The sequence below is a fragment of the Cebus imitator genome, unplaced genomic scaffold (assembly GCF_001604975.1).
Source record: "Cebus imitator isolate Cc_AM_T3 unplaced genomic scaffold, Cebus_imitator-1.0 Scaffold203, whole genome shotgun sequence".
Taxonomy (NCBI): domain Eukaryota; kingdom Metazoa; phylum Chordata; class Mammalia; order Primates; family Cebidae; genus Cebus; species Cebus imitator.
The window spans coordinates 120,311-134,826 of record NW_016107518.1 but is presented as its reverse complement, the minus strand read 5'-3'; the positions used below and the strand labels follow the sequence as shown (position 1 = coordinate 134,826).

The 14,516-nt window shown below is 41.9% G+C and overlaps 1 protein-coding gene across 4 annotated transcripts in view; it reads left to right on the top strand.

Moving 5' to 3' along the window:
* SIN3A (SIN3 transcription regulator family member A) overlaps positions 1 to 14,516 on the top strand; it is an 87,910-nt gene that overhangs the window by 39,741 nt on the left and 33,653 nt on the right. For all 4 annotated transcript variants that reach the window (XM_017547946.2, XM_017547944.2, XM_017547947.2 and 1 more), the window contains exons 4-9: positions 4,368 to 4,474; positions 5,909 to 6,191; positions 7,229 to 7,480; positions 8,707 to 8,859; positions 9,002 to 9,157; positions 11,322 to 11,411. In XM_017547946.2, the coding sequence (XP_017403435.1) occupies positions 4,368 to 4,474; positions 5,909 to 6,191; positions 7,229 to 7,480; positions 8,707 to 8,859; positions 9,002 to 9,157; positions 11,322 to 11,411 (1,041 nt within the window). The remainder of the gene's footprint in view (positions 1 to 4,367; positions 4,475 to 5,908; positions 6,192 to 7,228; positions 7,481 to 8,706; positions 8,860 to 9,001; positions 9,158 to 11,321; positions 11,412 to 14,516) is intronic.

The window sequence follows — 14,516 nt, the reverse complement described above, 5'->3', positions numbered from 1 at the left end:
TTTTTGTATTTTTAGTAGAGACGGGGTTTCACCATGTTGACCAGGATGGTCTCGATTTCTTGACCTCGTGATCCACCCGCCACAGCCTCCCAAAGTGCTGGGATTACAGGCTTGAGCCACCGCGCCCGGCCTTTCCTATAACTAATTTTTAAACAGTGGTTTGCTGTGACTTTCAGTACCTTTTTCTTTCACACATACATGTATCACACATAAATGCTTTCTTTTGTTTTCTGTACTTTTCCCCTCTCTGCAGTAGTTACCTTATATCATGTCTTATTGATAACTCTTCTTTTGTCATAAAGATGCATGCTATTCTTAAATATCTTCCAAAATCCTGGTTCCTTTTGCAAACTTAATGCATTTTGTGTTCACTTAAGTTGGTCATTTATTAATGAAACATTACAGTATGGAAAGTTTAGAATATGAAGTAAATAGTCCATTGAATTTCAACAGAAATTGTCATATTTGTATAGAAAAACTAACCATCAAACAAGTGGGTATTGAAACCATCTGATTTCGAGCAACACTGAAACACTGATTAACCATGGCCATAATGGAAGTCTGAAGAAGAGCCATTTGTCTTAATCCATTAGTGTTGCTAAAACAAAATACCTGAGACTGAGTAATCTATTTCTAAATAATAAAAGTTTATTTCTCACAGTTCTAGAGAAGTTCCAGGGGCTGGGAAATCTAAAATTAAGGTGCTGGCTGGGTACAGTATCTCACATCTGTAATACCAGCACTTTGGGAAGCTGAGGTAGGTGGATCATTAGAGGTCAGGAGTTTAAGACCAGCCTAGCCAACATGGTGAAACCATGTCTCTACTAAAAATACAAAAAAATGAGCCAGACATGGCGGCGCTCCTGTTATCCCAGCTACTCTGGAGGCTGAGACAGGAGAATCTCTTGACTCTAGGAGGTGGAGGTTGCAGTGAGCTGAGATTGTGCCACTGCACTCCAGCCTGGGTGACAGAGTAAGACCCTATCTCAAAAAAAAAAATAGATAAATAAAATTAAGTTGGTTTCGTGTCTGGTCAGGGCCTGAACTCCGCTTCCAAGATGGTGCCTGAATGCTCTGTCCTCACACTGTGAAAGGCCAAAGGGACAAACACTAGTTCACTCCAGCCCTTTTATAAGGTCCCTAATCCCATTCATGAGGGCTCCATAGTCACTTTCTGAAGGCCTCACTTCTTAATATCACATTGGTAATTTTCAACTTAAGAATTTTGGGGAACACATTCAGACCATAGCACCAGTTACTGATTGATTTGAATGTAAATGTTCCATTTTGCAACATATTGAAAGACTATCTCTGGCTGGCTGGTTCACACCTGTAATCCAGCACTTTGGGAGGCTGTGGCAGGCGGATCACTTGAGATCAGTAGTTCAAGACCAGCCTGCCCAACAGGGTGAAACCCCATCTCTACTAAAAATACAAAAAAATAGCCGGATGAGGTGACATGGCGCCTGTAATCCCAGCTACTCGGGAGGCTGAGACGGGAGAACCGCTTGAACCCAGGAGGCAGAAGTTGCAGTGAGCCAAGTGAGCTGGAGTGCTCCATTGCACTCCAGCCTGGGAGACAAGGCGAGACTCTGTCTCAAAAAAAAAAGAGAAAGAATTGCTTATATCACATCAAATGTTTATTTCTGAAGTTTCTTATACCTGATATTTTGTGTAATTTGAAACATTTAGACTTCAATTAAACTACCAAAAAAACTTTATTCATCTCAGAGTATATAGGAAACACCTAGTGGGCATTTCCTTTGGGTGTCTCTCTCCTAAATCAGACTCATAGCTTAGCCTTTTCCAACCTGTTCTTTGTGATAGGTCACTTTTATTCTCCCCAAGCCAAACTGTATCAAACTTTATATTAAAGTACTTCCCACGCGCAATCACGGTATTTCAGGCAGGACATGGACAGACAATCCTTAACAATGAGCTACCAAAAAACCAAAAATCCACTATAAAACCCAATGAAGTCTTCATTTGATGCTCTGAACAGGGCAAGTTTAGAGTGAAGGTTGACATTTCACATTTAGCACGTTGTTTAACAACTTTTCATGAGCTGACCCTGATTTTCGGGAAGTAAAATGAAAATGGCAGGATTTTTCTGAAGATCCCACAGTCTAGAAAAGGAACCACTGCTCTTGAGGGCCGCCATCTCAGTGGCATCACTGGAAAGTTTGATTGCCTGACACACTGGTAACCAGTTATTTGGGGTTAGGTCCCAATAGGTGTCTGAGCATAAGGGAGTTAAATCTATGCTGAAGGTGGGAAGGGAGAACAGGACATAAAAATGAATTTGGTTTTCCATCCCACGAGGTGTTTGTGCCAAGGTGGCCATGTGTGTCAAAAGTCAGGGAATCTAGGCCAGGTGTGGTGGCCCACGCCTATAATCCCAGGACTTTGGGAGGCTGAGGGAGGTGGATCTGGATCACTTGTGTTCAGGAGTTCGAGACCAGCCTGGCCAACATGGTGAAACCCTGTCTCTACGAAAGATACAAAAATTAGCTAGGTGTGATGACAGGCGCCTGTAATCCCAGCTACTTGGGAGGCTGAGGCAAGAAAGTCACTTGAACCCGGGAGGCAGAGGTTACATTTAGCTGAGATCACGCCACTGCACTCCAGCCTGGGCAACAAGATCAAAATTCTGTCTCAAAAATAATAAATAAATAAAATTAGGGAATCTCTTCTGTAAGCCAAAGGAAGTCTCTCAAAACTAGAAGGGAAAGGTGTTTTCCTCACATCAATCCAGCTTCAAAGACACTCTGTTAGTGACCTGTGATCCTTCCCTCCAAAACACCAATGCAATGTTCTGTGTGCTAACAACATAGCATTAAAAAAAGCAAAACTCTGCATTTTTATAAAGCTTGATTTAAATAATGGTATTTCAAAATTTATACACTTCATAATTATAGTTCAAATTTTCCAGTTACCAGAAGTGCAGTTACCAAAAATGCACACATTTCACTTGGCATCTCCAGCACCTTCAGCTTTCTGTGCCTGGTCTGTTTTGGCATCTCCATTTTCTGCAAGGTTATTTCCCTCCCTGTCAGTGTCAGCATTTTCTTTTTTCTCTTTGGGTACCGCTTCTCTTTTCTTTGTGTGGGGCCTTTTTAGGGTTGGGCTAGGGCTTTGAAGGATCAGGTTTAGCAGACAACCTTGCGGATCTTCTCTAGTTCATTCTTCACCTTGTCTCTGTCCCCTTCAGCATCCCCTTCAGGCTTTCTCTTGGCGTCGGTCTTGATGCAGCGGGATGTAAGTGCTGGGTGCAGGGTGTAGCGTGTGCTGGCTTTGATCAGTCCGGGAGTCACTCTCACCCCTTCTTCCTCACACTGCTCTGTGGTGGATCACTTTTGAATGCTGGCTCTCCCTTAGCTCCCGTATTCATTCAGTTCCCCAATTCTGTTACTTCTACTAGCCAAAAAGCTTTTTTATCTGTGCACTTTTCTGTTGTTCTGGGCCAGTACTATAATTCAAGCCACTGTTTTCACATGAGTTGTCCAGTTACTCCTGTAGCATAACTGGTCTTCCTACCTTCTTTCAATCTTTTCTGCTCCTCTGCCAATTTTTTTCTCAACACTGAAGTCAAATTGACTACACAAAAATGCAGACGATAAAAATGTAAATTGCTTTTTCACAAGATTCACAAGTCCTTTCAGAATCTAGATCATGCTTTTTTTTGTCTCATCTCTTGTTACTTTTCCTTCCAGTACTTTTCACTACAGATCCTCCAGCCAAACTAAACTCTTTTCAGATTTCAAGTATCTCATATGGTATCCTGTCTAGGATTTTGTCCATGCTGCTTTCTTTGATTTTCTCCACTGGTCTTCACTTTTGTTAGCTTATACTCATCTTTAGGTCTCAGTTTACACATTATCTCCTAGGGAAGCCTCACTTATTTTGGTGGGGAAGACATGTCCTTCCCATGTCATCGCCAGGCATTGAGTGATTACCACGTTACCCGCTGTGTTATGGTTCCCAACTAGATAAGAACAAATGTCTATAGACGAGGGGGCTACAAATTATTTTTCATTGAATCCTTGGTACCTGCTTTGGGCCATGCATGTTGTATTTTAGTAGAGGCTTGTGTAATGAATCAGTGATATATCAGTTATTCTGCAATGATCATTCTGTTCAAAATAATCCAAGACAAGGCTACAGGTTTTATGAGTATGTTAAGCTTGAGTTTATAATTGGCATCCATACTAACTTTTAAGTATATGTTTAAGACGTTTTTATTTCACTTACTGTGTTAGCATATTTAGGCATAAATAATTTGTTTTTGTTTTTTGTTTTTTGTTTTTTTTTTTTATAATTGTTAGCTTATTTTCTTTTTATAACCTTGATATTTATCCCTGCTTCAGGTGGAAGACGCACTGTCCTATCTTGACCAGGTGAAACTGCAGTTTGGTAGTCAGCCTCAGGTCTACAACGATTTCCTTGACATCATGAAGGAATTTAAATCGCAGAGGTAAAAGATGTGTCATTGTACTCGACCTTTGTGTCTGACATGTTGATTTTGGAAGGAAGAGGATATAGTTTATTTACTGGAAGATAAAGGATGCTCCTTTTTGGGGCTGAATTTTCCAAATCATGTCTTTATTTTACGCATTCCTTTATTGATGGGAATTATGGCCACTAGACATTTTTGTCCCTATTGGTAAATTTTTCTTAACTAAATTTTGTCCAGTGCCTTGTCTCCATCAGGGAAGTAGCACTGGTAATGATTTAGGCTACTTGGTTTTTGAATTGGTTTATATTCTGGCATGCTTCACTGATGTAAGAGTGTAACTCATCTGAACAATGCAGATGTGTGCTGAAATGATGTATACTGGTATATCAAAGATGGAATCTTATGTGGGATTTGTAGCTTTATGTATATTGTCTGCATGTCTGCTTGGTGGGATTGTTACCACGAGTGTATATTCTGTTCAAAATTTTGACCAATACAAAAGTTAGCTGGGCGTGGTGGCGGGTGCCTGTAATCCCAGCTAGTTGGGAGGCTGAGGCAGGAGAATTTCTTAAACTCGGGAGGCGGAGGCTGCCTTGAGTCGAGATTGTAACACTGCACTCCAGCCTGGGCAACAGAATAAGACTATCTCAAAAAATAAAACAGAACAAAAAAAAACAATGTGGCCAAGTATCTTTGAGTCTAAAGCAAAATGGCTTTGGAATTTCAGAGCTTTTTGCATGTTAATTTTGTAATGTGTAGATTGTTTATCTGTTTTCCTATTTAGAGAAAACCTAATAGAAAGTGAAATTTTGGCTGGGTGAGGTGGCTCACACCTGTAATCCCAGCACTTTGGGAGGCTGAAGTGGGCAGATCACCTGAGGTCAGGAGTTTGAGACCAGCCTGGCCAACATGTGGAAACCCCGTCTCTACCAAAAATACAAAAATTAGCCAGGCCTAGTGGCACATGCCTGTAATCCCAGCTACTCAGGAGGCAGAAGTTGCAGTGAGCCAAGTTCGTACCAGTGCACTCCAGTCTGGGCAACAGAGTGAGACTCCATCTCTACAAAAAAAAATAAAAAAAAAAAAAAAAACGCTGGGCATGGTGGCTCACGCCTGTAATCCCAGCACTTTGGAGGCCGAGGCAGGTGGCTCAAGAGGTCAGGAGTTCAATACCAGCCCGGCCAAGAGGGGAAAAACCCGTCTCTACAAAAAATACAAAAAAATTAGCCGGACATGGTGATACACACCTGTAACCCCAGCTACTCAGGAGGCTGAGGTGGAGAATTGATTAAACCTGGGAGGTGGAGGTTGCAGTGAACCAAGATCGTGCCACTGCACTTCAGCCTGTGCAACAGAGCGAGACCCTGTCTCAAAAAAAAAAAAGTGAAATTTTTTTCTTACGGGTGTTTGTTGAGCTTGCAGTCCATCACTTTTCTTTTTGTTTTTTATCAGCATCGACACTCCAGGAGTGATTAGTCGTGTGTCCCAGCTATTCAAAGGCCACCCTGACCTGATAATGGGATTCAACACCTTCTTGCCCCCTGGCTACAAAATTGAGGTGCAAACCAATGACATGGTGAATGTGACAACTCCTGGCCAGGTTCATCAGATTCCCACCCATGGCATCCAGCCCCAGCCTCAACCACCACCCCAACATCCTTCCCAGCCTTCAGCCCAGTCAGCCCCAGCTCCTGCCCAGCCAGCTCCTCAGCCCCCACCTGCCAAAGTCAGCAAGGTGAGCACTTAGAAAATATTGCATCAATGTGAATGCATCCCTAGAAAGCATTTTCCTTTGACATTTCCCTTTTATATAGAACTTAGATACTGAGACACAAGGTTACAAAGATTCATCAGAGAAAATGCAGTAGTCACTTCACTATGACATGGTTCACATTGACACACCACTTACTTAGGTATCTGTTTAAATCAACACAACGACAACTTTCAAGGTTTTTGTCTTTACAGTTTCTGCTTATAAAACCATGTACATCCCAACAGGTAGCGACTTTGTATAACAGTAATTGACAGCACAGACAGAAACCATCTTACCGTGGTCAAATTTTGCTACTGTCCACGTGGTTATCATTTTATGAAAGTTATTTCACTTACCAGATTATATCAAGCTAAGCAGAAGGTGTAATGAACAATCATGGTGATGATGATGATGAAGATGGGGTGTTTTTTGTCTAGAACCACACTGTATATGACACAGTAGCCACTGGCCACGTAAGACTATTTAAATTTAAATTAAATTCAATTTTTCAGTTGCACTAGCTTTCAAGTGCTCAGTAACTACATGTGGCTAGTGGCTATGTAAGACAGTGCAAATAAAGGACATTTCCATCATCTCAGTTCTACAGGACAGAGTTGGTGTAGAAGACTTTTTTATGTGGAGCTACTACAACAATTGAGGTGTCTTTTTTTTTTGACATCAAAAGGCTATGTAGAATGAGATTGTTTTTCTGTTTGTACTTGTTGAGCTACTAAGCTTAAACATTGCATATGAAAAATTCTTCTCTATAATTGGAGATGGCACCAGTTTTAAGGTTTTTTTTTTTAGAAAATGCAAGACTGAGATATTTGTATCAGCATGTTTGAACCCCCTACAACTCTCACTGCTGCCCAGTGTGATTTGTGTTGGATTAAAATGGCCTAGCCTGAGTGAGTAAATAAAGGATATAAGTTGACACCTTGTTTTTCTTTTAGTTTGAACTTTCCCTGTATCAACTCATCTATGCACCTGAGGAGAATAAAGACTTTTTTTCTTTTTAGCCTTCCCAACTACAAGCACATACTCCAGCCAGTCAGCAGACTCCCCCACTTCCACCATATGCATCCCCACGTTCTCCGCCGGTCCAGCCTCACACACCAGTGACAATCTCGTTGGGAACAGCCCCATCCTTGCAGAACAATCAACCTGTGGAGTTTAATCATGCTATCAACTATGTTAATAAGATCAAGAACAGATTCCAGGGCCAACCAGACATCTACAAAGCGTTCCTGGAGATTTTGCACACATATCAGGTAAGAGGAGTGCCCGTTCAGCCTGTCTTAACCAGGCTACCCTCTTAGGTCATCTAGTCCAAGAACAACTTAAGTAATCGTTATTATGTCCACTAATTCATACTGGAAATTAACCAGATAGAAACTATCATTTGTGTTTATAAAGCCATTTTTTGTTTTGTTTTGTTTTGTTTTTGAGGCAGAGTCATTCACTGTTGCCTGAGCGGGAGTGCAGTGGTGCAATCTTGGCTCACTGCAACCTCCGCCTCCCAGGTTCATGCGATTCTCCTGCCTCAGCCTCCGTAGAAGCTGAGATTACAGGCATCCGCCACCATGCCCGGCTAATTTTTTGTATTTTTAGTAGAGACGGGGTTTCACTGTGTTGGCCAGGCTGGTCTCGATCTCCTGACCTCATGATCTGCCCGCCTTGGCCTCCCAAGGTGTTGGGATTACAGGCGTGAGCCACCACGCCCAGCCTATAAAGCCAGTTTTATTTGTTGACTTGATTGCCCTGCAACATTCAGTCAGGATTTTTAATTTTTTTTGAGACAGAGTTTCACCCTTTTAGTCTAGGCTGGAGTGCAATGGCGTGATGTTGGCCTACTCCAGCCTCCACCTCCTGGGTTCAAGTGATTCTTGTACTTTTAGTAGAGACGTTGTTTCAACATGTTGGCCAGGCTGGTCTACAATTCCTCACCTCAGGTGATCCTCCCTCCTTGGCCTCCCACAGTGCTGGGATTACAGGTGTGAGCCATGATGCCCAGCCTTAGTCAGGGTTTTTAAAGTCACCGGCCCATGAAATGAAGCCCTATTTTATCTGGGACAGTTAGATGGTGATTTGTATAGTCTAGTTAATCTGCAGTAGGAGGAGGAGAAATTTCTTGAAGGTTTTGTAAGTTAGTAGTGGTCCCCTGGGCATTAATATTTACTGTCCCAGGCCGGGCATGGTAACTCACACCTGTAGTCCCAGCACTTTGAGAGGCCAAGAAAGTTCACTCCATCCTGGGCAACAAGAGTGAAACTGACCCCCAAAAATTTACTGCCCTAGTTTTGAAAGGAATTATCATCCACCGTCTTCTACTTTTTTCTCAACTTGAAAGTCTGTGCTCAAAATGGGTGCTAAGAATATAGACTTTCTTCTTACATGCAGCCTAAGTAGACAACAGTGATTCCAGAAAGTGTGCACAGATGAAGGACTCAAAACAGTGGCCCTTTAATATGATCTCTTTTCATTTGCAATTCCTCAGAAAGAGCAGAGAAATGCCAAGGAAGCTGGAGGAAACTACACTCCAGCATTGACAGAGCAAGAGGTGTATGCCCAGGTGGCTCGTCTCTTTAAAAACCAGGAAGATTTGTTGTCAGAGTTTGGACAATTCCTACCAGATGCCAACAGCTCCGTGGTACGTTTTATTTAGAAGAATTACACTATTTAAGATTATCATCTTAGATAAATTGGAAAACTGCACTCAGAAAGGGACTTTTCCTAGATGATATTTATTTGTTTTGATAAGAGCATTAATCTCTTTCATGTGTCTTAATCAGCTTTTAAGCAAAACAACTGCTGAGAAGGTTGATTCTGTGAGAAATGATCATGGAGGCACTGTCAAGAAGCCCCAACTGAACAACAAGCCGCAGAGGCCTAGCCAGAATGGCTGCCAGATCCGCAGACACCCTACAGGAACCACTCCTCCAGTTAAGGTGAGAATGGGCAGCAGCTGCTCATTTTGACGCTCACAAGCCATTGTAGTGGACAAGTACTCTAGAGGTGGTCGTGTGTTTTTAAGTGCGTTAACAGTTGGATCCTAGATGCTTGGAGCAAGTTAGTACATGTCACGGAAACTCAGTGCACAGTTTATCTGGCTTTGCAAAAGAGTATTAACAATAACATTGATTGCTTGGATTACTGTACTTTTTTGAGTTCTGTACTATCTCTTTTGCAGTCAGCTGTCATTTCTTTAATGTTTTGGTTGCTACTAATCTAAGACTTAAAATAATTTTCCCTTCTTCTTTTTTTTTTTTTTTTCTTGTTACCCAGGCTGGAGTGCAATGGCGCGATCTCGGCTCACTGCAGCCTCCGCCTCCTGGGCTCAAGTGATCCTCCTGCCTTAGGCTCCTGAATAAGTAGGACTACAGGTGTGGGCCACTATACCCTGCTAATTTTTTTATTTTTTCGGAGATGGAGTCGCTCTGTGTTGCCCAGGCTGGAGTGCAATGGCGCAATCTCAGCTCACTACAAACTGTGCCTCTTGTGTTCAAGCAATCTTCCTGCCTCAGCCTCCCAAGTAACTGGGACTACAGGCATGTGCCACAACGCCTAGCTAATTTTTGTATCTTTAGCAGAGATAGGGTTTTGCCATGTTGGCGAGGCGGGTCTTGAACTCCTGACCTCAGGTGATTCACCTGCCTTGGCCTGCCAAAGTGCTGGGATTACAGGCTACCACGCCTGGCCCCTTCTTATTTGAGGCTTTAAAGCTGCCTTGTGTTAAGAAAGAAGATTCTTGAGAATTTCAGAAATGAGTGATCTCTGAGGTCCTCTTGAGTAGAGTGCATGTGCTTTGTGAGATCTCTTTGGTCTAGAAGCCTGTCCTGCTCAGAGTTCTTTGTTGGGTTACCAGATGTTATCTGTATCATCTCAATCTCCAAGGCAGGACCTTTGGACTATAGCAGAGAGAAGTCTTAAACTCCTGCTAGTAATCAATTACATGATGTTTTTTGTTATAGTTAACACTGATGGTCTGCCTGCAGGAAGCTCTGCTTACTCCCTTCTTTGATGTGACACAGCTATGATAGGGAAAAGGCTAGTTGTATGTATTGAATGTTGAATTCTTCAGTGAATTTCAAAGCAGTGTGTAATATGGAAGAGATACAGTAAGAGGTGACTGATGAATAGTAAGTGACTGACTATAAGATCTGATATATTAGGTGTTACTAATACTTTTGAAGTATCCTATTCATTAGTGTTTGTAATAGTTTCTTCTTTTGAAAGCAAGTTGAACATAATGTTTCTATTCACTTCAGTAAAGAGAATTAGTTATATGGGTAGCAAGAATCAGCTCAGTAGATATCCTCCATGCTTGGATTTATATACTCCCAATCTTGATTACCTGCAGGTGTAAAGAATCTAGTGGGGGCTTGTAATTCTCCACCTACTTTCTCAGTAGGCAGTGTAAGCAGAGGCTGTGGCAAGTAAGAAAGTATACTTTAAGACAGTCAGGGTAAATAAATGTGCTACTTTTCACAAAGTTTGTGCATTTTCTCATCGGGAGTTAAGTAGTGGATGTTAAGAGTAACTTCTTGCCTGACAGCGTTATAGCATGGCCTATTGGTTCCCTTTAAAAGAACAATATTAAATTAGTCTGAGGTGGATATTGCTGATACATATTTCTTCTATTAGAAAAATTATGCTTTTTAAATAACTTTTTAATTGAAATATTATTCATTGTTAAAGATTGGTTTCTGCCAATTTCAGGCCATGTGCACCAGTTCTTTTTACAGGTAGCCTCTTCTCCCTCAACTGGTAGGAAAACAGCGGCATTAGATTCTGAACAAAGTACTTTGGGCCTCTAGAAAAAAGGATATTCCAAAAGTTTGTCACAGTAATGCCATGATCATTTCTGGAGAGAATATTTGTGGGGGGTAGAATGATCTTTGAAACTGTTGGAGAAAGAAACATAACAGGCAAACTGAAATAGAAACTATGAGTAGAAATCTTTGAGGTTATGGAGTGAGTTGGTGAGAGTTCTCTCATTTGTTTCAAATTATTAATCAGTGGTTTTAGTGATGAAGCCATTGAACACAGACAAAAATAAAATTCAGAGAAAACCACTCTTCGAACGTCACATGTTTGTATCTTCTTTTGCAGAAGAAACCCAAACTCCTCAATCTAAAGGATTCTTCTATGGCAGATGCCAGCAAACACGGTGGTGGAACAGAATCATTATTTTTTGATAAGGTGAGTAATGAATGACTTAGATTTGATATTGCCTGTGAATGCCAAAAGAAAATCATCTTATCTCCTATAAGGTTTTGTTTTAAAGGTGTCAAACTGATTAGGACTTTCTGTGTTTTAACATAGTTTCCCAGTTATGAGTCCTTTGAGTCTGCTAGCACTATTAGCACAGCTAGAGAAATGGTAGCATTGTTTGCTTTGGTTTTATGAAGCGGTTTGGGGCAGGAGACAGAGTTATAGAAAATGTATTATGTTTCTCCCAAAGGATGTTTGGAGCTCCCTGTTGTAGATATCCAGGTCTGTGTGGTAGGCAGTACCAGTGACTGTACCAGTTTTTGAGGACTTATGATGACTTATGTTATTGCTGTGATAGTTGTTTGTAGTATGCGCTTATGTAGCACTCAAGGGAATTCTGATTTACTTGCATGTTACCAGAGCTACCCAGGTGATTCTAATGAGCAGCCAGAGTTGAGATTATTGGCATAAACAATCTTGTGTGGTGTTTTAGTTTGGCCACAGAAACTAAGTGTGATTTCCTCCTTGGAGTCAACTTGGTGATTAGCAGAAAAGTTTCATCAGGGTAGCTGGCAACTGTGTGGCTTCTTGCTGGTAGGAACCAACCTGGATTGATCTGTGGTGATTTACTCTATTTTGTGCCTCTGGGGTTTTGCAAAAGGGCAGATGGTGTAACATCTCCATGATTGGTATCTCGTGATCCCCTTCTGTCTGCCATGCCTATGTGAGCTTTTTGCAGGACAGTCCTGCAAGACTGTTGAGTCCATAGCTCTGATGAAAACCATTTCCAAAGTCTGCTTGAACAGTTAGTGCTTTTAGACAAGTGTTAGAAGTCTAGATCACAACAATAAATGTCAAGAAGAGGGTAGGGAAGGAGAACTATTGTAAATTAAATAAGAATTAAGAAATATATGATCCAAATGTGACATACAGACTTTTGATTCTACATTTAAAAGCCAATTTATTTTAATTAATTATTTGTTTGTTTTTTTGACACAAGAGTTTCACTCTCAGCTTGTAGTGTAATGGCGCGACCTTGACTCACTGCAACCTCTAGCTCCTGGGCTCAAGCAATTCTCCAGCCTCAGCCTCCCAAATAGCTGGGACTACAGGCGCATGCCACAGCACCCAGCTAAATTTTGTATTTTTAATAGAGACAGAGTTTTACCATGTTGGCCAGACTGGTCTCAAACTCTTGACATCAAATGATCCACCCGCCTCAACCTCCTGAAGTTTTGGGATTGCATGTGTCAGCCACCACACCCAGCTAATAGCCAATTTTTAGGACATTAATTAGACAATTTAACTTGGAACAGACTCAGTGGTAGATGCAAATAAGGAATCTTTTTTTTTTTTTTGAGATGGAGTCTCACTCTTGTTGCCCAAGCTGCTGTGAAGTGGTGTGATCTTGGCTCACTGCAACCTCCACCTCCCAGGTTCAAGTGATTCTCCTACCTTAGCCTTGTCACCTCACCACCCTAGGTACCCGCCACCACACCTGGCTAATTTTGTATTAGTAGAGATGGGGTTTCACCTTATTGGCCAGACTGGTCTCGAACTCCTGATCTCAGGTGATCCTCCTGCCTTGGCCTCCCAAAGTGGAGGGATTACAGGTGTGAGCCACCATGCCTGGCCTTTTTTATTTAAGAGATTGTCTTCCTCTGACATCCAGGCTGGAGCTTAGTGGTGCTTTCATAGCTCACTACAATCTGAAACTCCTGGGCTCAAGTGATCCGTCTCACCCTCCTGAGTACCTGGGACTATAGTTATATACCACCACACTCAGCTAATTTTTGTAATTGTTTGGAGAGAGAGGGGGTCTCACTGTTTTGCCCTGGCTAGTCTCAAACTCTTGGGCTCAGGCAGTCCTCCTCCTTCAGCCTCATCCTAGGCTTCCTGAAGTGTTGGGATTACAGACATGAGCCACCACGCCTTGCCTTAAGAAGTCTTCTGAAAATAAGTTAATTTCTAAGAGTAATGGTTTTTTTTTGTTTGTTTGTTTTTCTGAGACAGTCTCACTCTGTCGCTGAGGCTGGAGTATAATGGCACAAGTCTTGGCTCACTGCAACCTCCACCTCCAGGGTTCAAGCGATTCTCCTACCTCAGCTTCCTGAGTAGCTGGAATTACAAGCACCCACCACCACGCCCAACTAATTTTTGTATTTTTAGTAAAGACACGGTTTCACTATGTTGGCCAGGCTGGTCTCGAACTCCGGACCTTGGGTGATCTGCCTGCCTTGGCCTCCCAAAGTGTTGAGATTATAGGTGTGAGCCACTGCACCCAGCCCTGTAATGGCATTTTCTTAGGAGTACTTTTTAAAAACATGTATACTATATATAGATGAAATATCTGGAATTTGCTTTAAAATGCGGTGATAAGGAGAAGAGGGTATAGATGACAAAAGTTTACTATAGATCATTGAGGTTGGGTGAGTACATAGGTTCGTATACTTTTGTCTACTTTTGTGTAAGCTAATAAACATTAAAAGTAAATAGGGTATATAGTATAAAAGGTACAATGCTCTTTCATCTTTAGCTTGAAAAGTCCAGATTCTATGTAGTATCTATTGATGAACAGTTATGAAGAGCATACAGAAGTCTGGAGCAGGTGTTGCTGATAAGCTACTTGGTTTGGTGACAGTCCACAGTCTTCACCAGAGAATCACAGTGCTAAATATTTACTTTGGAACTGAAACTCCAGATTGGTAATCTAACCAGGCTAGTTTTACTTTGTCTATGCTATTGATCATATTTAGGTTTTTGATATTAAGATGCCCAATATTGTAAATAGGAAGAAAAAGGACCAGATCAGAGGACAGAAGTATCCAAGATTACCAGATTTTAAAACAGTTTTAGCGGCCGGGCGCGGTGGCTCAAGCCTGTAATCCCAGTACTTTGGGAGGCCGAGGCGGGTGGATCACGAGGTCAAGAGATCGAGACCATCCTGGTCAACGTGGTGAAACCCCGTCTCTACTAAAAGTACAAAAAATTAGCTGGGCATGGTGGCGCGTGCCTGTAATCCCAGCTACTCAGGAGGCTGAGGCAGGAGAATTGCCTGAACCCAGGAGGCGGAGGTTGCGGTGAGCCGAGATC